The sequence below is a fragment of the Scyliorhinus canicula genome, chromosome 2 (assembly GCF_902713615.1).
Source record: "Scyliorhinus canicula chromosome 2, sScyCan1.1, whole genome shotgun sequence".
NCBI classification, from domain to species: domain Eukaryota; kingdom Metazoa; phylum Chordata; class Chondrichthyes; order Carcharhiniformes; family Scyliorhinidae; genus Scyliorhinus; species Scyliorhinus canicula.
Genome location: NC_052147.1, coordinates 168,836,148 through 168,860,118, shown reverse-complemented (window position 1 = coordinate 168,860,118; position 23,971 = coordinate 168,836,148). Strand labels below are relative to the sequence as shown.

The 23,971-nt window shown below is 48.7% G+C and overlaps 1 protein-coding gene across 1 annotated transcript in view; it reads left to right on the top strand.

Moving 5' to 3' along the window:
• LOC119962294 (nmrA-like family domain-containing protein 1) overlaps nt 1-6,264 on the top strand; it is an 84,752-nt gene extending 78,488 nt beyond the window's left edge. Inside the window, 4 exon segments of the mRNA XM_038790283.1 lie at nt 1,244-1,284; nt 1,286-1,488; nt 3,631-3,821; nt 6,097-6,264. Coding sequence (XP_038646211.1) covers nt 1,244-1,284; nt 1,286-1,488; nt 3,631-3,821; nt 6,097-6,264 — 603 coding nt within the window.
• Nucleotides 6,265-23,971: the final 17,707 nt, after the last annotated feature.

Sequence of the window (23,971 nt, the reverse complement as noted above, 5' to 3'; positions counted from 1 at the left end):
GGGAGGTTTGGATTGGGGGGAGGGAGAACTGTGTACATGGGTCTGTGGGATGTGGCGGGTGCTATCTCTTTCCCTTTTGTTGTTTGGGTGCTCTTTTGATTTTTTCTTTTTCCTTTTGTTTGAAGTTGCTCTTGAAGTTGGGGGGGTATTGTTCTTGGGGTGTTACTGCGGTTGTTTGTTAATAGAGTTAAGATGTTTATATTTTGTAAAAATTTCAATAAAAATTATTTTTAAAAAAAAAGTAATTTATTACATATTCAGGTAGTTTCTGCAAATAAATAACATTTTCATGAAAGAAGAATGAAGGGATATTTTGTGAGCACAGTACCGTAAGTATAGAATGCCGTTTCCCGATGTGACATGCCACTGAAGGAGATTTTATGTTATTGACAGCCTGACATTTCTAATGACTGCTTTAAGTGTTCTTGGTGATCGTATTTTCGTCATTTTGTCCTGAAGGTCATTTCTTTGTTGTCTCCATGCCATCTCCTCTGCGTTGGGCTAATATGCCTACACATGTTGGACATGGCCTGCACTGCGCTTGGGCCTTTCTTGCACGGCACATATTATCGAAAAGATGTTTGGTGTATGACTTACTTCTTATTTTTAATTATCATAGACAGTGCAGAAGGAGGCCATTTGGCCCATCGAGTCTGCACCAGCTCCTGGAAAGAGCACCCTACCCAAGGTCAACACCTCCACCTTATCCCCATAACCCAGTAACCCCACCCAACACTAAGGGCAATTTTGGACACTAAGGGCAATTTATCATGGCCAATTGATGAAGTTTAACAGCATTACTTTGAATCTTCACTATATCAGTATTTTTTTCTTCTCATATCTCTCGGGCCTTTCTTGAAGGTGCTCAGTTGCGCTGCAATACTATTCTACATAGTGAGTTCCCTCAGTCAAATAGCATGTGAAAGACCACAGGCTCACTGATATCAGGTTACTTGAGCTTAGAAGAAATTTCATCTCATTGGATCCTGACTTCCCCTGATACCCGCATATGTGCACTTCCGATTGACAGTTGGAAAACAACCAGGCCTGGGAACTGTTTGAAAAAATATTCCCCCTTTCATTCTCAGATTCAGCCACCATGACCAAGGCAACAGAGATCAGTAAAGTCAGCACTGACCAGGGATGGAACCTGGGACTGTCCTGGACTATTGAAAGAGCTATCCAAGTGATTTTAATCCATGGATTATTAACCAAGTAGTGTTTTACTTTTTTTCTTCATCAGGGGAAAAGAGTAGCTGACATTTCCAACCACTTTGGCATGAAACATCGTATTCAGTGGACTTGAGAATGTAAAAAAGCTGACTGATGGAAAGCTGGATGTGCCGAATTGTGATGGGAAGGGACAGATTGAAGACTACTTCAGGGAACTTGGTGCTCCCATGACGAGTGTTAGAATGCCTGATTACTTTGAAAATTTTCTTGGTGCGTTTAAACCTGTTAAATCAGGCAAAGGCTATTATGTTTTAGGTAGGTTATTAGAAAGCCTAAAGTGGAGCAGCACGGTGGTGCAGTGGTTAGCACTGCTGCCTAACGGCGGCAAGGTCCCAGGTTCGATCCTGGCTCTGAGTCGCTGTCCGTGTGGAGTTTGCACATTCTCCCCGTGTTTGCGTGGGTTTCACCCCCACAACAGAAAGATGTGCAGGTTAGGTGGATTGACCACGCTAAATTTGCCCCTTAATTGGAAAAAATGAATTGGGCACTCTAAATTTATTTTAAAAAAAAGAAAGCCTAAAGTGTTTTTGTAACAGCTGTACGGTTGGCATTATTTTATTTTTTTTAATTTAAAAAAAATTTATTTTAAAATAAATTTAGAGTACCCAATTCATTTTTCCAATTAAGGGGTAATTTATTGTGGCCAATCCATCTACCCTGCACATCTTTGAGTTGTGGGGACGAATCCCATGCAAACACGGGGAGAATGACACAGAGCCGGGATCGAACCTGAGACCTCGGCGCCGTGAGGCAACGGTTATAAGTAGATATTCTCTATTGCTCTGGAGATGAAAGGGACTCTGATGTACAGTTTTCCTCTTCCACTCCTGAAGCCACAGATTCCTTTTAGGATATGATCCAGAAGATCCAACAGCTTGCTTACGGTTCACCTGAATGACGTTCTTTATGTTCAAGTCGAGGCAATGAATCTTGACAGCCTGTTAAATTATGGACGTCATGATTGCCCAATTGGCCTTTTATATGAGTACTTCTTCCAGGAATCCAAGATTAAATAGTTTAGAGAGCAATCAGGAGATTAGCTAGTTTTTCCTTTCCATACTCAGGGATACTAAAGCGAATTTTAGAATCCTAACTAGTGCCCAGCTGAAATCGGCTGAGTACAGACCAGGGATTTAACACATTCCTGATCTGTGGTGCACTTATTCTTGAGCTACACAATATAAACCAAAATGATGAGTCTTCTGAATGTGAACTTCCAGTCAGAAATGTTCTGATTTATCCTTTTTTAAAAATACATTTAACATACACGATTACTTTCTATCCAATTAAGGGACAATTTAGCGTGTCCAATCCACCTAACCTGCACATCTTTGGGTTGGAGGAAACCAGAGCACCCAGAGGAAACCCACGCAGACATGGGGAGAATGTGCAAACTCCACACAGACAGTGACCCGGAGTCGGGACCGAACCCGGGTCCTCAGCGCCGTGAGGTAGCAGTGCTAACCACTGTGCCACCCTGTTTGGATTTATCCTAATATTGATTTACATCAATACTGATTCTATTCTTTCAGTGCAGATGTATTGAGAATTCATATTGTGCCTATGCCGCTGAGGGCCCGGGTTCGATCCCGGCCCTGGGTCACTGTCCATGTGGAGTTTCCACATTCTCCCTGTGTCTGTGTGGGTTTCACCCCCACAACCCAAAGATGTACAGGGTAGGTGGATTGGCCACCCTAAATTGCCCGTTAATTAGGAAAGAATAATTGGGTACTCTAAATTTTTAAAAAGTGAATTCATATTGAAAAAACTGATATTTTTTAATGGAAACAAGGTAAAGGTAAAACCATCCAGCAGCATGGTAGCATAGTGGTTAGCACAATAGCTTCACAGTGCCAGGGTCCCAGGTTCAATTCCTGCTTGGGTCACTGTCTGTGCGGAGCCTGCACGTTCTCCCCGTGTCTGCGTGGGTTTCTTCCGGGTGCTCCGGTTTCCTCCCATAGTCCAAAGATGTGCAGGTTAGGTGTATATTCTATGATAACTGTGAAATTCAGTCATTAAGCAACAAGAAGAACAGACACTAGTACTTCACCTTACCAAGTCTGGATAATCAAAATTCCACTGTAACAGTGATGAACAAGAGAACATATTAAGCTAGAATGCGTTTATTTCCTTACAGAAGGACTTTTGCTAATTGATCCATTGTACCTGTTGATTCATTCAGTTCATTTCTGTCAATCTTTTAAAAATGTCTGAGTTAAATCCTGGTGAACATGTAAGAAAGTTAAGAGAAAGGTTGAAAAATAAACAAACTGATCTTTTAGATGTTGTTAGATATCATTCTACATTCCTGAGCCTTTGAATTTGTCTGTTCTCAATGTGCCTGTTATCAAATCTTCTATTCCCATCTATCTAAATGATTTAATAATCAATTCCTAGACATTTGTGTGGGAGGAGTTCCATTGGATGGGATGTCAGTCAAAGACTTGGGTGGAGTTGTGTTGGCCATCTTGAAAAGCCCTGAAAAGTATATTGGGAAAGAGATCAGCCTCAGCACTGACAGACTTACGATTGAGGAATATGCTGCAGTTATGTCCCGACACACTGGGAAAACAATTAGAGACTCTAAGGTTAGTAAAGAAAAATTTCTAAGCTAATTAGTCAATAATAAAAAGGAGCATCTCCACCAGGGTGTTCAACTCTACGCCCTAGATAGTGAGTGTGGCTATGCAGTACCCCCGGATCGCCACGGAGTGTGACTCAGAGGCCAGGGAGATTCTCTGATTGGCGGGGTGTACCACGAGGGAGCAGCGCCTTACCATATCAGGATGTATGGCGCTCCCGGTGTTCCCGGAGTCCAGCAGACAGGAGATCCCGTGCCCACCGATCTTAACGCTTGTGGAGGCGGTTGCTAGATTGGGCGAGACTGGTCGATCGTAACCGAGGCAAGCTGCGGCTGGTCGTCACTGGTGTCAGACAATGGGGTGCCCGGGGGGCATGGGTCCTGGAACGATGGTGGCGCCCACGTGCTGTGGGGGAGACAAGATGACGGCGCCTGACGATCCTGAGGACAAGATGGCGGCGCCCATGGGCCACACGTGGCCAGGGGAGGGGAAGATGGCGACGCCCACTGGCCGCGTTTGGTCCAGGGGAGGGGAAGATGTCGGCGCCCACTGTCCATACGGGGGGGGGGGGGTCGAAGCGGTAGCGGCGACTGAGTGAGCCTGGCACATCACATCAAAGTGCCCCTTTTTGCCGCAGGCCTTGCAAAGGGTGCTCCGGGCCGGGCAGCGTTGGCGGGGGTGTTTTGGCTGCCCACAGAAGTAACATCTGGGCCCCCCGGGGTTGGCTGGTTGGCACGTGGCACAGGCGTAGGGTTGGCTGAGTGGGATCCCCGATGGGGTGGCCGTCTGCGGGGTCCACGATGCGTAGGAGGGGTGGGCCGCGCGGCGGGGGGGGGTTAGGCCTGGATATTGCGCGAGGTGACCATCATTGATAGCGCCAGCTTTTTGTTTGCCGCGAGGTCAAGCGTGGACCCCTCTAAAAGTCACTGGTGGATGTGATCTGACGCAATCCCCATAATTAAAGCGTCCCGCATGAGTAAATTCGAGTGTTTCATGTTCGTGACGGCCTGACAGTCGCAGTCTCTGACCAGGGGAATTAGGGAACCTCAAAATCTTCTATTGACTCACCAGGGAGTTGACTACGAGTTGAGAGGACGTGCCAGGTGTAAAGCGTGTTAGTCCGCTGAGCGTAATTCTCTTTCAGCAGTGCCTTGGCTTCATCGTAGGTCGGCGCGTCCTGGATAAGCGGAAAAACGCTGGAGCTCAGCCGCATGTAGAGGATCTGGATCTTCTAAGCTTCCGGAATTGGGTCTGGTGCAGACCTGTGTAAGCTTCGAAACAAGCTATCCAGTGTTCTTTTTGGCGTTGCTTGATTGTGGATCCAGCTGCAGGCGATCCGGCTTGATGTGGAGGTCCATCTTCTGAAAACTTTAGTGTAATACATTGATGCACGATCAACTGCACAAAGACGAGAGTTGAATACAACTGAGGCTTTATTACACTAAGATGTGTGGCCTCCTACAGCAGCTGGCGAAATGGCTGCTGCACGGGGAGCACACATATTTATACTCCGCCTACTGGGCGGAGCCAGCAGGCAGGGACTACCCCTGTACCTGTAGTACAGGGCCTTACCATACATACCCTAATATATACAGCAGTAGTTACTACCACACCCTTCCCAAGAGGGAGCACAGTTCAAGCCAAAACAGTTCCTTTAAACAAACCACCAGCTGCAAAGCAAGCATACGGCCACCTCTCCACCCACTCCTCCCCAACGGTAGTCCCACATCGGTGGAAAGGCGCCCAAATGAGCAGCACAGTCCACCGGAAAGGAACACACCAGTGGCGGAAAAGAGAGAGAACTCCCTTTACAAAAAACAAGACAAAATACAGAGCAACCACAAGAAACCCAACAAACAAATAAGTACAAGGCAGAGCCGCCAGCACTGAAGTCAGCGCACGCTCCTCCCGCATTTCCGGCTCCAATAACAACTGCACATCGGTGAAGAGACGCCCGCAAGCAGCTCAGTCCACCGGAAAAGGACAGGCAGCACTCGGTTGAGGAGAGAGAGAGAGAGAATATCCTTCCCCCTAGCACCAAGAGGGACCCCATAACCCCCCAGTGCACGAAGGAGGGCCGCAACTGGCGAACACCCAGCTGCTAGACGCAAAGAAAAATACAGAAATAACCAGATACTCGCCGAACAATAAAACAAAACCAACATCAGTACACATAGTCAATTGAGCCACTGCCCTGCTGCTCTCACAGTTCCGGCGTCTAGTCTCTGCACACCATCCAGTCCAAAACTGCAAAAGTGAGTCCGTTCTCCTCCACTTGCAGCCTGGCAGCAGGCCAACCAAAATCTGCCCCATGCTGCACTCGCAGCCAGTAACAAGTAACAGTAACAGAAAGGCAGCAAGTAACAAGTACAAGTCCCAGGCATGGCAACTGCCGGTTAAACTCTATCCTGTCTTTCCCCTGAAAGCAACTTCCCCTCCAGCCAACTGATTGTTGCACCCTTCACCCTTGCCATAGTCCAGGCTTCAAAGCCAGAAAAAGGCAGCCACTATACAGAATAACATGAAAGAGAAAATGCTGAAAAATCTCAGCAGGTCTGGCAGCATCTGTAGGGAGAGAAAAGAGCTAACGTTTCGAGTCCGATGACTCTTTGTCAAAGCTAACAGACAGACGAAGTAGGAAATATTTATACTGTGGAGTGAGAATGAAAGATGAGTTATAGCCACAGAAACCCAGGGAAACCAGGTGCTAATGTCCACAGAAACCAAGGGGAAAGAGTGCTAATGGCAGTCCTCAGAGAGAACAAAAGATGTGAAAGGCCAAACAGCAGAGAAACTAACATCAGAGGATGAACTGTAGATGTGTGGAAGGGGAAGGGGAAGCAAAGAGGAGAATGGTTAAGGAAAGGCAGATGAGATTGGGGGGGAGTTAATATATATTAAGAAAGAAAGAAATGGTAAAAGACAGTTAAAACGAAATGGGATGGAAACAAATGGGTCAAGGAGGGGTAGAGCTGATCATCTGAAATTGTTGAATTCGGTGTTGAGACCGAAGTTGAGCTTCACTGGAACATTGCAGCAGGCGAAGAACAGACATGTGGGCATGGGAGCAAGGTCTTTTGTTAAAATGGCAAGCAACGGGAAAGTCAGGGTCCTGAATGCACATAGACCGAAGGTGCTCAGCAAAGCGATCACCCAGTCTGCGTTTGGTCTCTCCGATATAGAGGAGACCACATTGGGAGCAGCGAATGCAATAGACCAAATTGGAAGAGATGCAAGTGAAACGCTGCTTAACCTGGAATGTGTGTTTTGGGCCTGGCATGTTAAGCATGGAACAGTAAAGGGGCAGGTGTTACACTTCTGTGATTGCATGGGAAGGTGCCATGGATGATGGGAGAGGTACTGGGTATGGTGGAGGAGTGGACAAGATTATCTCGGAGGGAATGGTCTCTGCGGAATGCTGACAGAGGGAGTGAACGTGGTGTTTGGTGGTAGCGTCACGCTGGAGTTGGCGAAAATGGCTGAGGATTATGCTTTGCATACGGAGACTGGTAGGATGAAATGTGAGAACGAGGGAGACTCTATACTTGTTCTGGGAGGGCGGGGAGGGGGTGAGGGTACTGGCACGGGAGATGGACCACACACTGTTGAGGGCCATGTCAACAACTGTAGGTGGGAAATCACGGTTGAAGAAGAAGGAACACATTTTCGAAGCACCATTTTGGAAAGTGGCATCATTGGAACAAATGCGACGGAGGCGAAGGAACTGAGGGAAAGGGATGGAGTCCTTACAGCGTGTAGGGTGCGAAGAGCTGTAGTCCAGATAGCTGGCGGAGTCAGTGGGCTTGCACACTAGGTCAGGAGGCAGGGTTACAGCCAGAAGCAGCAGGAGCTGAAAAAAAGATTCCCCTCCAACAAATATTTTAAGTTTATTGACAAATCAAGAATACAAAAGAATCAGCAACATGCTAGAAACAGTCATGAAGGGGCAGCATGGTGGCACAGTGGTAGCACTGAAGTCTCACGCCGCCGAGGTCCCAGGTTCGATCCCGGCTCTGGGTCACTATCCGTGTGGAGTTTGCACATTCTCCCCGTGTCTGCGTGGGTTTCGCCCTCACAACCCAAAGATGTGCAGGGTAGGTGGATTGAACACGCTAAATTGCCCCTTAATTGGAAAAAAAATGAATTGGGTACTCTAAATTTATTTAAAAAAACAAAAAAAAACAGTTATGAAAATCAGTAATATGCAAAAAGCATTTATTGAACATAGAGTGCAGAAGGAGGCCATTCGGCCCATCGAGTCTGCACCGTCCCACTTTAAGCCCCCACTTCCACCCTACCCCCGTAACCCAATAACCCCTCCTTGCCTTTTTTGGACACTAAGGCACTTTAGCATGGCCAATCTATCCAACATGCATGTCTTTGGGCTGGGAGGAAACCGGAGCACCCGGAGGAAACCCACGCAGACACGGGGAGAATGTGCAGACTCCGCACAGACAGTGACCCAGCAGGGAATCGAACCTGGGACTCTGGCATTGTGAAGCCACAGTGCTAACCACTGTGCTACCGTGCTGCCCCGTGCATTTGCAAGGCAACATAAAAGAACACTAAACCACCAGCTCACAAGCTAGCACCCAACCACCACCACACTCCGCCCACCACCCCGGCCCCAACGGGAGCCCCACATCGATGGAAAGTCGCCCAAATGAGCAGCGCAAACCACCAGAAAGGAGAGAGAGAGAACTCACATTAGAAAAAAAAAGACAGAATACAGAGCAACCACAAGAAACCCAACAAACTATTAAGTACAAGGCAGAGCCGCCAGCACTCAGGCCAGCGCACACACACCCCTCCCCCCTGCTGGCTCCAGCAACAGCCCCACGTTGGTGAAGAGGCGCCCGCAAGCTGCACAGGCCACTGGAAAAGGACAGGCAGCACCAGAGAGAGAGAGAGACCACCGCTCTGCTGCTCTCACAGTTCCGGCATCCAGTCTCCGGCCTGCTGTGGAAATCAATCGCCGGGGGGGGGGGCCTGTGGACCCGGCTAGCGACGGCGTAGACAGGAAGGCAGATTCAGATATGGGCATTGGACTGCCCGCCGCTGATGCTACACCAGCACCAATTGTGCCAGCAGCTTTACTGACTGGGCCAAGCCAGCTATGACAATCCTCGCGGAAGCGGCAGTCCCGGTACGCTGCACACCTCCCAGCCGGCTGTACCGCCCTGGAACTCCGCCCACAACCTAAGCAGCCACGGGACCCTCCACCTGAGGATATGGATATTTTTCCCTACTTGCGAGGGGGGAACTTGTAACTTGTGTTACATCTGAAACCATCTGAAGCCTATCTGACCTACACTATTCCATTTTCATCCATATGTCTATCCAGTGACCACTTAAATGCCCTTAAAGTTGGCGAGTCGACTACTGTTGCAGGCAGGGCGTTCCACACCCCTACTACTCTCTGAGTAAAGAAACTGCCTCTGACATCTGTCCTATATCTACCACCCATCAATTTAAAGCTATGTCCCCTCGTGTTGGTCATCACCATCCGAGGAAAGAGACTCTCACTGTCCACCCTTTCTAACCCTCTGACTATCTTATATGTCTCTATTAAGTCACCTCTCAGCCTTCTCCTCTCTAACAAAAACAACCTCAAGTCTGAGCCTTTCCTCCTAAGACCTTCCCTCCATAACCAGGCAACATCCTAGTAAATCTCCTCTGAACCTTTTCCAAAGCTTCCACATCCTTCCTATAATGTGGTGACCAGAACTGCATGCAGTACTCCAGGAGCGGCCGCACCAGAGTTCTGTACAGCTGCAGCATGACCTTGTGGCTCCGAAACTCAATCCCCCTACTGATAAAGGCTAGCACACCATATGCCTTCTTAACAGCCCTATTAACCTGGGTGGCAACTTTCAGGGATTTATGTACCTGGATGCCGAGATCTCTCTGTTCATCTACACTACCAAGAATCTTGCCGTTAGCCCAGTACTCTGCATTCCTGTTACTCCTTCCAAAGTGAACCACCTCACACTTTTCCGCATTAAACTCCATCTGCCACCTCTCAGCCCAGCTCTGCAGCTTATCTATGTCCCTCTGTATCCTATAACAACCTTCAGCATTATCCACAACTCCACCGACCTTCGTGTCATCTGCAAATTTACTAACCCATCCTTCTACACCCTCTTCCAGGTCATCATTTGATCATCATTTGATAAAGCTTCATTATTAGTTGCCAACAATTGCTCCACATCATCTGCATCAACTTCATCAAAACCCACATAACGGGAAAGATTAACAATCTGATTTATTTCAGCCACATTTTCACTAGATGTAAACTCACAAAATTCATGCACACATTCTAGTCAAATCCTGTGCCAAACTGCATTAAATAAAAGCAATTACTGCGGATGCTGAAATCTGAAACCAAAAGAGAAAATACTGGAAAATCTCAGCAGCACTGTCAGCATCTGTAGGGGGAGAAAAGAGCGAACATTTCGAGTCCAGATGATCCTTTGTCAAATCTGACACTTCCTGCGAGCTTTGACAAAGGGTCATCTATACTCGAAACGTTAGCCAACCTGCATTCCCTGTTAATGCTTAAACCGACGACTCACCAATGAACTTAATGGCATGTAATACAGTTCAATATAAAGTTTATATTTATAACACACCGTTATGAGAAACTAATTTAGAAGCATTTGTTCCAGTCTTCGTAATGATATACAACAGTAATAGTATACAGCAGTATAATGTACAGTACTGTATAATTCTACTTTAATCAAATACCTGCACATTATTGTTATGGGCCAGGGTTTAAGAATCCCAAAGTGTATCATGGAGTTTACCTGACCCACAACTTTTAATAGATTGTGGTATGGGGAGCACACGGCCCATTCTACAGGTATGGTACAGCAGAGATGGAAAAGTATTTTTTAAAGCAAAACGATGTTTATTCTATGAACTCAAGTTAACTGTTTTGAAACATACAGTGAACATCTTAGCAACCATCAATTCAAATACAACCCCCAAAGAATACAACACTAAGTAATCCTTAATAACTTCCCAAACAACATCCAGAAGACAAAAGAAACACCTTTTAACTGAAGCACATCAGGTTTACATTCACTACAGAAAACATTTAAAATTCCAAATTCACTAAATGATCAAGAGATAGTCTTTTCATTGCAGAGAGAACAGCAGTACATCTCCTTTGTCTGGCTTCAGCTCCAACACTGAAAACAAAACTAAAACACCCTGCAACAAACAGCCTAAAATGAAAGTAAAAAGCTGACAGACAGCCCAGCTCCACCCACACTCTGACATTACTGCAGTAATATGAGCAGCTAAACATTTCTTAAAGCGACATTCTCATGACAATTATAGTGAGAAATAGGTTTTAAAACTCATTTTGTGCTCTATGCCTGTTTACAAAGCCCAGGATCCTATATACCCATTAACCACTTTCTCAACATGTCCTGCCACCTTCAACAATTTGTACACAGGTCCCGCTGTTGCTGCATGATGTTTATTTTATAGTGCTTCTCCTCGTTCTTTCTACTAAGGTCACAGAAAACACATATCACTGCATTAAGTTTCATCTGCCACATGCCTGCTCATTCCACCAGCCTCTCTATGTCCTCTTGAAGTCTACCTTCATTCATAGAATACCTTAACATAAATTATTAAAATTCATAAATCTTCAGTCATCTGACACTTCCTGTGACCACATGCCACCAGCTGAGTGGTGTTATGGTGTGGGAGGGAGTTGAGAGAATGTGCTGTCGGAATATATATTCAGAATTGCAGCATAAAGGCAAATGCATCACCTCCGAACATTTTAAACTCCTCACCAAAAATAAGTAGGAATTTAAGCACGCCACTCATAATCTTAATTACAACAGGAGAAATGTATCCTTTAGACAAAACTTATCAGAGCTGAATGTAGAAATATGCTAATTGAAACATCTCACACACCCCGGTAGATCAATCATTTGAGAATGGTGTTTTAAACAGAATTTAGTCATTAATAAATTGTAATGCATTTTTCCTCTTGTTTTCAGTTGCAGTGCATCCTTTTTTTTAAATAATCATTTTATTGAGGTATTTCTTTGGCATTGTAACAGCAACAAAGTCAACAATGTACATAACAACGAAAATATAATCATAGTGCAAATACCGCCTCCCTCTCCCACAGGTCCTACCATTGCTTACCCCATAATCTACACTAACCTAACCCCCCCCCCCCCTTCTGCTGACGATTAATTCTCTGCGAGGAAGTCGACAAATTGTTGCCACCTCTGGGCGAACCCTAACAGAGATCCTCTCATGGTGAACTTAATTTTCTCCAGGCAGAGGAAGCCAGCCGTGTCCGAAAGCCAGGTCTCCAATTTCGGGGGCTTTGAGTCCCTCCATGCTAGTAATATGCGCCAAGGGCTACCAGGGAAGCAAAGGTCACAACGTCCGCCTCTGTCTCTTTCTGAATTCCCGGATCCTGCGATAGCCCAAAAATCGCCACCTCTGGACTCATTGCCACCCTCGTATTTACTACCACAGACATGGCGTCGGCAAACCCCTGCCAAAACCCCCTCAGTTTTGGACATGCTCAGAACATATGGACACGGTTCGCTGGCCCCCCCCCGCCGCGCACTTCGCACACCTGTCCTCCACCCCAAAGAATCTGCTCATCCGAGCCACTGTCATGTGAGCCCGTTAAACAACCTTAAATTGGATCAGGCTGAGCCTGGCACACGTTGCGGTCGCATTGACCCTACCCAACGCGTCCACATTCCTCTTAGAGTGAAGGTAAGGTTGGTGGAAGTAGGGAACCCTGGATGACTCGGGATATTGAGGCCATGGTCAAAAGGAAGAAGGAGGCATATGACAAGCATAGGAAGCTGGGATCAAGTGGATCCCTTGAAGAGTATCGGGCTTGTCGGAGTAGAGTTAAGAGAGAAATCAGTAGGGCAGCACGGTGGCCTAGTGGTTAGCACAGCTGCCTCACAGCGCTGAGGTCCCAGGTTCGATCCCGGCTCTGGGTCACTGTCCGTGTGGAGTTTGCACATTCTCCCCGTGTCTGCGTGGGTTTCGCCCCCACAACCCAAAAATGTGCAGAGTAGGTGGATTGGCCTCACTAAATTGCCCCTTAATTGGAAAAAAGAATTGGGTAATCTAAATTTATTTTTAAAAAAGAGAGAAATCAGGAGAGCAAAAGGGGACACGAGATTGTCTTGGCAGATAAGGCAAGTCAATTCTCCTCCACTTTCAACCTGGCAGCAGGCCAACTAAAATCTGCCCCGTGCTCCACTCCCAGTCGATAAGCAGAAAGGCAGCCAGTAACAAGTATGAGTCCCAGGCATGGCAACTGCAAACATGCAAGTTCTCTCCTCTTTTTCCCCTGCAAGCAACTGGTAGCAGCAACAGGCTCTACCTGTTGAGAGCTTTCACAGATTCATAAAGGGCAAAAGAGTGACGAGGGATAGGGTAGGGTTTCTTAAAGATAATCAAGGTGATCTATGTGCAGATCCACAAGGGATGGGAGAGGTTCTAAATGAATATTTCTCGTCAGTATTTACTGTTGAGAAAAGCACGAATGTTAGGGAAATTGGGGAAGTAAAAAGTGATGTCTTGAGGAATGTACTTATTACAGAGGAGGTGCTGGAAGAATTAAAGTGCATCAAGATAAATAAATCCCCGGGACCTGATGAAATTTATCCCAGGATGTTGTGGGAGGCTAGGGAGCAAATTGCCGGCCCCCTAGCTGAGATATTTGAATCATTGTGAGCGACAGGTGAGTTGCCTGAAGATTGGAGGATAGCAAATGTTGTGCCTTGTTTAAGAAGGCCTGTAGGGATAAGCCTAGGAACGACAGGCCAGTGAGCCTTACTTCTGTAGTGGGTAAATTGTTAGAAGGTATTCAGAGGGACAGGATCTACAGGCATTTAGACAGGCAGGGGCTAATTAGTGAAAGTCAGCATGGCTCTGTAAGAGGAAAGTCATGTCTTACGAATTTGATTGAGTTTTTTGACAGGGTAACCAAGAAGCTAGATGGGGGCAGTGCAGTTAATGCTGTCTACACGGACTTTAGCAAGGCCTTTGACAAGGTACCGCATGGTAGGTTGTTGCAGAAGGTTAAATCTCATGGTATTCAGGGTGAGGTAGCCAATTGGATACAAAATTGGCTTGGTGACCAAAGTCAAAGGGTGGTTGTGGAGGGTTGTTTTTTCAAACTGGAGGTCTGTGACCAGTGGTGTGCCTCAGGGATCGGTGCTGGGTCCACTGTTATTTGTTATATATATTAATGATTTGGATGAGAATGTAGGAGGCATGGTTAGTAAGTTTTCAGATGACACCAAGGTTGGTGGCATAGTGGACAGTGAAGAAGGTGATATAAGATTGCAACTGGATCGGGTCTCAGTGTCCCTCAAATCCAAATTTTGCACTGCCTTCTTAATGAGAGCAAAAGTCTGTCTCCCTACAATGGAAACCACAGCGCCAATATCAAGCTCCATGTTCAATAGATGCACAGTGATTTTGATGGGGGCAAACTGCCATACAATAGAGCTGCATGGGATCCTCCTCCTCTGGTTTATCCAGACAGAAAGTATGGGCCCTAGGCAGGCATCTACCTCTACCGAGGTGCCGGGGCCTCTGATAGTAAGTCCTGTGGCTTGTGCTCATGTCGGGGCTCCCTCTGCAGATTCTGGGAGGGGTATCCCGTTGGGTCAACTCGGACTTCGACCAATGGACCGGGCGTTCGACAAAGCTTTGATAAAGAGTCATCCACGCTTGAAACGTTAGCTCCCTTTTCATTCCACAGATGCTGTCAGACCTGCTGAGATTAGCCAGTATTTTCTGTTTTTGTGATAAAACAAAGGTTTGACACTAAGCTACATAAGGAGATATTAGGTCAGATGACCAGAGGTTTGGTCAAAGAGGTGAGCAAGGTAACGAGGCGGAGAGGTGTAGGGGGGTATTGAAGAGCTTGAGGCCTACGCAACTGAACAAACATAGAACATAGAACATACAGTGCAGAAAGAGGCCATTCGGCCCATCTAGTTTGCACCGACCCATTTAAGCCCTCACTTCCACCCTATCCCCGTAACCCAACAACCCCTCCTAACAGGGGTTTACAAATGGTAAATCGATTAAAATTGGGGATGAACAATAAACCAAAATCCCTGCAGGATTATTATGGATGAGGTGATTACAGAAATAGTGTGAGTCCCCATGGAGGGATTTGAAAACATGTTCAAGAACTTTAAAATCAACATGTTACTTGACAAGAGCCAATGTAAGTCAATGAGCTCAGGGGTGATAGGGAAAGGGATTTGCTGGGCGTTTAGACACAGGTAGCAGAGTTTTGGATGACCTCATTACTGAGTCTAGAGGTAGCAGAGGCATGAATGAGGGTTTCAGAAGCAGATGAGCTGAGGCAGGGGCCAAGTCGAGTGCTGGCTCCAGAGATGGAAATAGGTGGTCTTAGTCATGAGAGGAACATGAGGTCGGAAAGTGATTTCAGGACACTGACACCAAGGATGTAAACAGATTGGCTTAATCTCAAGTGTTACCAGGGACAGAGATGGAGTCTGTGATTAGGGAATGGTGTTTGGAGCATGGACTGAAAACAACGGCTTCCCAATGTTTAACATTAGGCTTCTCCTATGTGAGCAATGCAAATCAGGAATATCCCACAAGTTCACTAGCGTAGCAGTTACTTCAACACTGTCTACGCTCCCAGGGATAAGTCCCACACTCACGCCACGTGACCTCTTTTGTAGCCGCATCATCATGTTCTCACATGACAACTCAGTTTACATCTTCCCCATTCCCCTGAAACACCTGGTGGCATGAGATGTAAGTGTGCATAATAATAATAATCTTCATTGTCACAGTAGGCTTACATTAACACTGCAATGATGTTACTGTGAAAATCCCCTAGTCGCCACATTCCGGCGCCTGTTCAAGTACTGAGGGAGAATTCAGAATGTCCAAATTACCTAACAGCACGTCTTTCGGGACTTGCGGAAGGAAACCGGAGCACCTGGAGGAAACCCACACAGAAAGTGCAGACTCCGCACAGTGACCCAACCCGGGAATCGAACCAGGGTCCCTGGAGCTGTGAAGCAACAGTGCTAATAGGAAACTATTAATGGATCATTATGTAATTTACAAGTTAAACAAGATGATAATGCATTTACAAATACAGTACGGCATGGATTGAGCTGTTGCAGCTGGTGCATCGTGTTATGGGCCAGGGTTTAGAGAACACTAAAGTATATCATGGAGTTCACCTGACCCACAACTTTTAATAGATTTTGGTTATAAGGAGCACACGGACCCACTTTTCAGGTGTTATTCAACAGAGGCCTGAAGTACTTTTAAACAAAACAAAATTTATTCTACAAATTCAGTTAACATTTTATAAACACACACAGTAAGCATTTTTATGAACTACAAACATAAATACCCCAAACAGCTACAGTTCTCTCTCTATGTATAACCCTTAATAACCTCCCTTTCAACTATTTCAATTTGGTAACAACATCCACTAAATCGGTAAAACCCTTTTAACAAAACAGTAGGTTTGAATTCATTCCAGAAAACAGTTATCACTTTTAAATTATTAATTGATCTAGACACCTTTTAACATGCAGAGAGAGAGAGACAAAAGAAACCTTCTTTGTCTGAATCCAGCTTCCAACCGAAAGTAAAATTCAGAGCCACAGCCCAGCTCCACCCACACAATGACATCACTGGAGCCATGTGATAATACAAACATTTCTTAAAGGGACACTCCCATGACAGTAGACCATCTTGTCTCTTTGGCGGCACTGTGGCACAGTGGTTAGCACTGCTGCCTCACGGCGTGAAGGACCCAGGTTCGATCCCAATCCCTGGGTTACTGTCTGTATGGAGTTTGCATATTCTCCCCATGTTTGTGTGGGTCACACCTCCACAACCCAAAAGATGTGCATGGTAGGTGGATTGGCCACACTAAATTGATTCATTAATTGGAAAAATATAATTGGGCCACCAGCCCAATGGTGAAGGCAGGGCTGCATTCTACCCAGAGAGACTGTTGTGGGACACAGGCAGAGCTCCACTCGACCAAGAGAGACTGTTGTGGGACACGGGCAGAGCTCCACTCCACCAAGAGAGACTGTTGTGGGACACAGGTAGATCTCCACTCTGCCCAGAGAGACTGTTGTGGGACACAGACAGATCTCCACTCCGCCCAGAGAGACTGTTGTGGGACACAGACAGATCTCCACTCCGCCCAGAGAGACTGTTGTGGGACACAGACAGAGCTGCACTCTACCCAGAGAGACTGTTGTGGGGCCCAGGCAGATCTCCACTCTGCCCAGAGAGACTGTTGTGGGGCACAGGCAGAGCTGCACTCCACCCAGAGAGACTGTTGTGGGGCCCAGGCAGAGCTGCACTGCACCCAGAGAGACTGTTGTGGGACACAGGCAGAGCTGCACTGCACACAGAGAGACTGTTGTGGGACACAGACAGAGCTGCACTGCACCCAGAGAGACTGTTGTGGGACACAGACAGAGCTGCACTGCACACAGAGAGACTGTTGTGGGACACAGACAGAGCTGCACTCCACCCAGAGAGACTGTTGTGGGGCCCAGGCAGAGCTGCACTCTACCCAGAGAGACTGTTGTGGGGCCCAGGCAGAGCTGCACTCTACCCAGAGAGACTGTTGTGGGGCCCAGGCAGAGCTGCACTCTACCCAGAGAGACTGTTGTGGGGCCCAGGCAGAGCTGCACTCTACCCAGAGAGACTGTTGTGGGGCCCAGGCAGAGCTGCACTCTACCCAGAGAGACTGTTGTGGGGCCCAGGTAGAGCTGCACTCTACCCAGAGAGACTGTTGTGGGGCCCAGGTAGAGCTGCACTCTACCCAGAGAGACTGTTGTGGGGCCCAGGCAGAGCTGCACTCCACCCAGAGAGACTGTTGTGGGACACAGGCAGAGCTGCACTGCACCCAGAGAGACTGTTGTGGGGCCCAGGCAGAGCTGCACTCCACCCAGAGAGACTGTTGTGGGACACAGACAGAGCTGCACTGCACCCAGAGAGACTTGTGGGGCCCAGGCAGAGCTGCACTCCACCCAGAGAGAGTGTTGTGGGGCCCAGGCAGAGCTGCACTCTACCCAGAGAGACTGTTGTGGGACACAGGCAGAGCTGCACTCTACCCAGAGAGACTGTTGTGGGACACAGGCAGAGCTGCACTCTACCCAGAGAGACTTGTGGGGCCCAGGCAGAGCTGCACTCCACCCAGAGAGAGTGTTGTGGGGCCCAGGCAGAGCTGCACTCTACCCAGAGAGACTGTTGTGGGACACAGGCAGAGCTGCACTCTACCCAGAGAGACTGTTGTGGGACACAGGCAGAGCTGCACTCTACCCAGAGAGACTGTTGTGGGACACAGACAGAGCTGCACTCTACCCAGAGAGACTGTTGTGGGACACAGACAGAGCTGCACTCTACCCAGAGAGACTGTTGTGGGACACAGACAGAGCTGCACTGCACCCAGAGAGACTGTTGTGGGGCCCAGGTAGAGCTGCACTGCACCCAGAGAGACTGTTGTGGGGCCCAGGTAGAGCTGCACTCCACCCAGAGAGACTGTTGTGGGACACAGACAGAGCTGCACTCTGCCCAGAGAGACTGTTGTGGGACACAGACAGAGCTGCACTCCACCCAGAGAGACTGTTGTGGGGCCCAGGTATAGCTGCACTGCACCCAAAGAGACTGTTGTGGGACACAGACAGAGCTGCACTCTACCCAGAGAGACTGTTGTGGGACACAGACAGAGCTGCACTGCACCCAGAGAGACTGTTGTGGGGCCCAGGTAGGGCTGCACTGCACCCAGAGAGACTGTTGTGGGACACAGACAGAGCTGCACTCTGCCCAGAGAGACTGTTGTGGGGCCCAGGTAGAGCTGCACTCTACCCAGAGAGACTGTTGTGGGACACAGGCAGAGCTGCACTGCACACAGAGAGACTGTTGTGGGACACAGGCAGAGCTGCACTGCACACAGAGAGACTGTTGTGGGACACAGACAGAGCTGCACTCCACCCAGAGAGACTGTTGTGGGGCCCAGGCAGAGCTGCACTCCACCCAGAGAGACTGTTGTGGGACACAGACAGAGCTGCACTCCACCCAGAGAGACTGTTGTGGGGACACAGACAGAGCTGCACTCTACCCAGAGAGACTGTTGTGAGGTATCCAAGAATACTTACTTCTGCCTGAAAGCAATGTAATATTTCCTTTCTTTTATGATTTAGATTTTCCTGTTGTTACAATGGTTTTGTTTCATAAATACTTTCTTTGTATTTCACAGAACAAGGTGCTTCTTTTCCCACAATTTTGCTGTGTTGACTTACAGATGCAAATTTGCAGTTCCTTCGTTTCAAGACACATTTAAAGAGCCATTGCTACTGATACCTAGCACATAGTTGAAGCTGAGTACATATTCTAAAGCATGAGGCATTTGACACTCGCTGCATTAGTCCATTGACGTCACTCTTTGCCAGGCCTTTACTCCCACATCATAATTGATCAGTTTGAAAATCACCACAGCTTGTCTTGTGTTTCCTTTTCGTCCTTGACTGTTTTTCTATTGCTTATTTTGTATTTGCCCATGAAGGACAGGGACAAAAAGAGAAATTCACATCTTACAAAACATAGAAACGGAAATATTAAAAGAATCATGAACAAACTTGCTTTAGTAACCTTTTCTGGTGGGAAATGGATGCAACCAATTGATTATTTTTTTCATTACCATGTCCTGCACAATGAGGTAAAGTTGTATTTTGAAGGACATTGATGTAAGTTGTGAAGTATTCACAAGCAATTAAAAAAGGAACCTGTGAGAAAGAACTGGGGCAGGATTCTCCATTTCAGGGACTATGTCCCCACACTGTTGTGAAAACAGTGGTCTTTTAGGCCAGAAAAAGTGGCGTCAAAAGGCCACAGATTCACAGCCTTGCAAGGTGCTAGCAGGCAGCTGTTGTGGAGCTCGCAGCTCCAGTTGCTGATACGGTACCCCGCACTTCCGGGTCAGAGGCTGCGCATGCGCAAGGCAGCAGCCTCCAGCGGCCACACTGTGCTCCATGGCGGACTGAGACTGTGGACCTGGACGGTGGAAATAGTGCCCCCAATCGGCCGCATGCCCTTCCCAGACTACCCGCATAATAAAGCCCAGTCCCGAATGAGGCTCCCCCTGCTCTCCGAGTGGCTCGCCTACGACTGTGGCGGCCGCGGACTGAGTCCGCAACCGTCTCGCGTGTATCCCGAACGGCAGGACCACATTAGAAATACATCGTTGAGAATTTGACGGTCGGGGGTGGAGAATAGCGGGCCGAGCCTCGAGCAATGGCCTCAGGTGGTGCATTTGCGGCGTGGTGTACTCCCCGAGTATGCCGCTTTTCGGGGGGGCAGAGAATCACGTCACCAGTGCCGGTCCCGATTATATGCATGAAACTGGATTCTCTGCCCCGTTGCCAAACGAGATTTCGGTGTCGGGGTGCGGAGAATCCAGTCCCCGGTTTCCTGAAGCTGGTTTCAACCTTTGAAGGTGGTAGAGTTGAATTATCCAATTTCTTTCCTCCCCAATTTGTTTTCTGCCTCTCCAGGAGGTCATGCAGCTTTCAGGAGGGTGTAGGCAGTGTCTGGGCATAATTTAATGGGTGTGTTGTGTGTAAGCGAGAGTGCAACAAGGGCGTTAAATCGCGGGCGAGGACAAAATCGAGGACCGTGCCGAGCGCCGATTGATTTGTGATTTAACCGGCCTGCTCCTGTTGGAAAAATCAGGAACCGCCCGTAGCGTGACAAGAAACCAAAAATGACCACATAAGCCCAATCTCCATACAATTAACGGGAGAGACCCCCTATCTAACGGCCCCCCGTGATCTAACCACCGCCCCAGTAAGTGGTCACGTGATCCTTGATCAGTACACCTTTTTAAAGCTGGCGGAATGGCTGTTGCGGGGCCTCAAGGAGGTGAGTAGGTGCTTGGAGGGGCGAATGGGGGAGGCCCTGGGAGGAACATCCTCAGTGGATTTGGGCCGCTATTGGGGTGGGGTGTGGGTGCTGGGTTGGGCTGGGCTTAGTGAAGGGGGGGAAAGGGTGTCTCTGTATCCGCGGGTCTGCCATGCCAACCCCTAGACCATATGGCACCTACACCTGCCCCACCGCCCACCTATAACTCCCACTGACTGTGGAAGCCTCTGCCCGCATGGCTGAATGCTACAGTGAATAGGGAATTGGCAATCGTAGTTAAGTGTGCACTTGATACCTTCCAAGTGGATCCCTGTGGGTAGGTATTCCATGTAGCATGTGGGAGTTATTGCCTATCATCCCAATCAGACCGTGATGCCTGGACACCGTGCCTGAACAATGTTGGAGGCAACACCACAGATGCAGCGGCCAATATGCAAACTCCCAGGGGCTGGGCCCCAGCACTGGGGACATTACTATGACCAGATGGTGAGTCAATGCACCAGGGAGAGGACCAGTACCTGGTCTAGGTAACATTACATGTGGGTGTCTAGGGTACAGGGTGTGGGGTCCAGTGAGCAACGGCCCCCTGGGATGCACATCAGAATGCACATCAGAGGTGGAGGCATCTTGCTGCTTACCACATCTCGTGTCCTTCGATGCCCCTTGCGGGTGTCCTCTGGGGGCTCTGGTGCCGGAAGGGCCCAGTGCACTTGCCGGTGGGACATGCTTTGTTGTGCCACCATGTTCCATGTGCTGATTCCAAGACCCCAGTAGGGTGGGTCTCTGGGGAGCGGGTGACTGCCTTCACCGCTGCGTAGGGTGGCTACGGGCTGGCATTCAGCAACCCCCTTCTCCCGGTCGGTGTCCCTAGGGCCCTGGTGTTCACCTTGGGATGGAGGGGCAGCTGGATTGTGCCCCGCCTACCCCGTGACATCTGGCTCTGCCAGCCCTGGCGGCTCCCCAATGTCTGCAGCACAGTGTCAACGCCCTCTCAGCGATTCCCCTCACTGACTGGGACATGCTCCACCCCGGCAATGCCCATCTGAGACTGGGACATGCTGCACAGCGCCTCATCGAACCTGGATCGAACCTGGGATATCGGCGCCGTGAGGCAGCAATGCTAACCATTGCACCACCATGCTGCCCCTGGGCACCTCCATTCATGCTGCCAATGTCATGCACCACGCTCTCCACCGTGGTCACCACCCTAGCAGTGTTGGCCTTGGTGCCACACATTGCCAGCGCCATCTCCTGCACCCGTAGCATCTGGGACTCCTACAATCGGCTATGGACCTGCTGGAGGGTCGCTGACATTCCCCTTCTGAATCTCACAGCCGCACCCTAGCATCTGCATCAAATCTGTGTAAACCTGCTCCAGTGTCTCAACATTTGACTAGGATTGAGCTGGGACCTGGGATCCAGCGGACCTTCAACTGCTGTCTCGCCTAGACATTCCTGCCTCCACCCAATGTGTCTCAGCAACTGTGTGGTGCTCAACAGAATGTGGATTCTCACCTCTGCACCATTCGCCAACTTCTAAGTTGGTTGCTGATCTGTCCTCGGCCATTCCCACAGCCTCCAGGGCCCATTCCTCATACTGGGAGAGGTCTTTGATGTCCAGCACCCAGCTCTCTCCCGGCTGTTGTGTGCCAACTTCTCCTTCAGGGACACAGAGAGGGCATTGTTAGCCGCACACGTCGTTCATCGCCGGGGTGGGGAGACAGATCCAAATGGGGGACTCGGTGCTCAGGAGGGTGGTCCCGGGGTTCAGGGAGTTTGGCAGGGAGGGGGGCATGGAGACAGCCCGTTTGGAGGTGGGGAGGAGATATGGAGTATTTGGGGGGAGTGCGGCATGCTGGACATTGTCATAATATACACCAGTATATCATGGTGCAGACACACACACTGATTGACATACGGCAAGACCAATCAACACACACAACACCGCAGCCAATCACCAGTTAGAGCACACTCACTATAAAGACACAGGGCATCGGTTTTCCCGCTCATTCGGGATGCAGCCTCTCAGAAGGACAGAGCTCACAGCTTGCAGCACAGATCTTCACCATGTGCTGAGTGCATAGACTGGTTAGGATAGGATAGGTCTTTAGTTTAATCCAGCATAGTGTCGACCCACAGTGAAAGTATGTTCAACAGTTTCTAGCTTAACAAAATAGTGTTGTACTATTTCAAGTGTTAGTAGCCTGTATGTGTTACTGCTGAGGGAAACGCAGTCTCCACGGATCCAGAGTACCCAACACATCAGACATGGGTGGGCTGGGGCATGGAACGGTGCTGGGTAGGGGTGGGTGCATACTGTACTTGAGGGGTGAGGGGAGGTGGAGAGACAGGGGGCAGATGCCGCATCACCCCTGCTCCTCAGTGGAGGTGTTTAGCTTCTGAAGGCACTGGTTGGCGGTCCTCCTGGTCACACTCCCAAAGCTTTTTCAAAAAAATTTAGAGGGGCAATTTAGCATGGCCAATCTACCGACCTGCACATCCTTTGGGTTATGGGGGTGAAACCCACGCAAAAACAGGGCAAATGTGCAAACTCCACACGGACAGTGACCCAGAGCTGAGATCGAACCTGGGACCTCAGCGCCGAGAGGCAGCTGTGCTAACCACTAGGCCACCGTGCTGCCTTACACTCCCCAAGCTGACTACCGCTGTCACTTCGTCCACCTAAGGGGCTAGTTTAGCACAGTGGGCTAAACAGCTGGCTTGCAATGCAGAACAAGGACAGCAGCACGAGTTCAATTCCCGAACAGACCCGTAATGTGGCGACTCGGGGCTTTTCACAGTAACTTCATTGAAGCCTACTTGTGACAATAAGTGATTATTATTGAAGGAGCTGGTTTAGCACAGTGGGCTAAACAGCTGGCTTGTAATGCAGAACAAGGCCAGCAGCGCGGGTTCAATTCCCCTACCGGCCTCCCCGAACATGCACCAGAATGTGGCGACTAGGGGCTTTTCACAGTAACTCCATTGAAGCCTACTTGTGACAATAAGCGATTATTATTATTATTATTATTCCCAAGTGGCAAGGGCTGCCCTGTGTCTGACCCTCCGAGACCCGCGGGGGAACAGGGCACCCTGTCTTGCTTCTACCATGTCCAATAATGTGGCCAGATCGGCAATGCCGAATTGTGGGGCTGGATGTCACGGTGGCATGGCTGCAAGCTGAGTGGTGT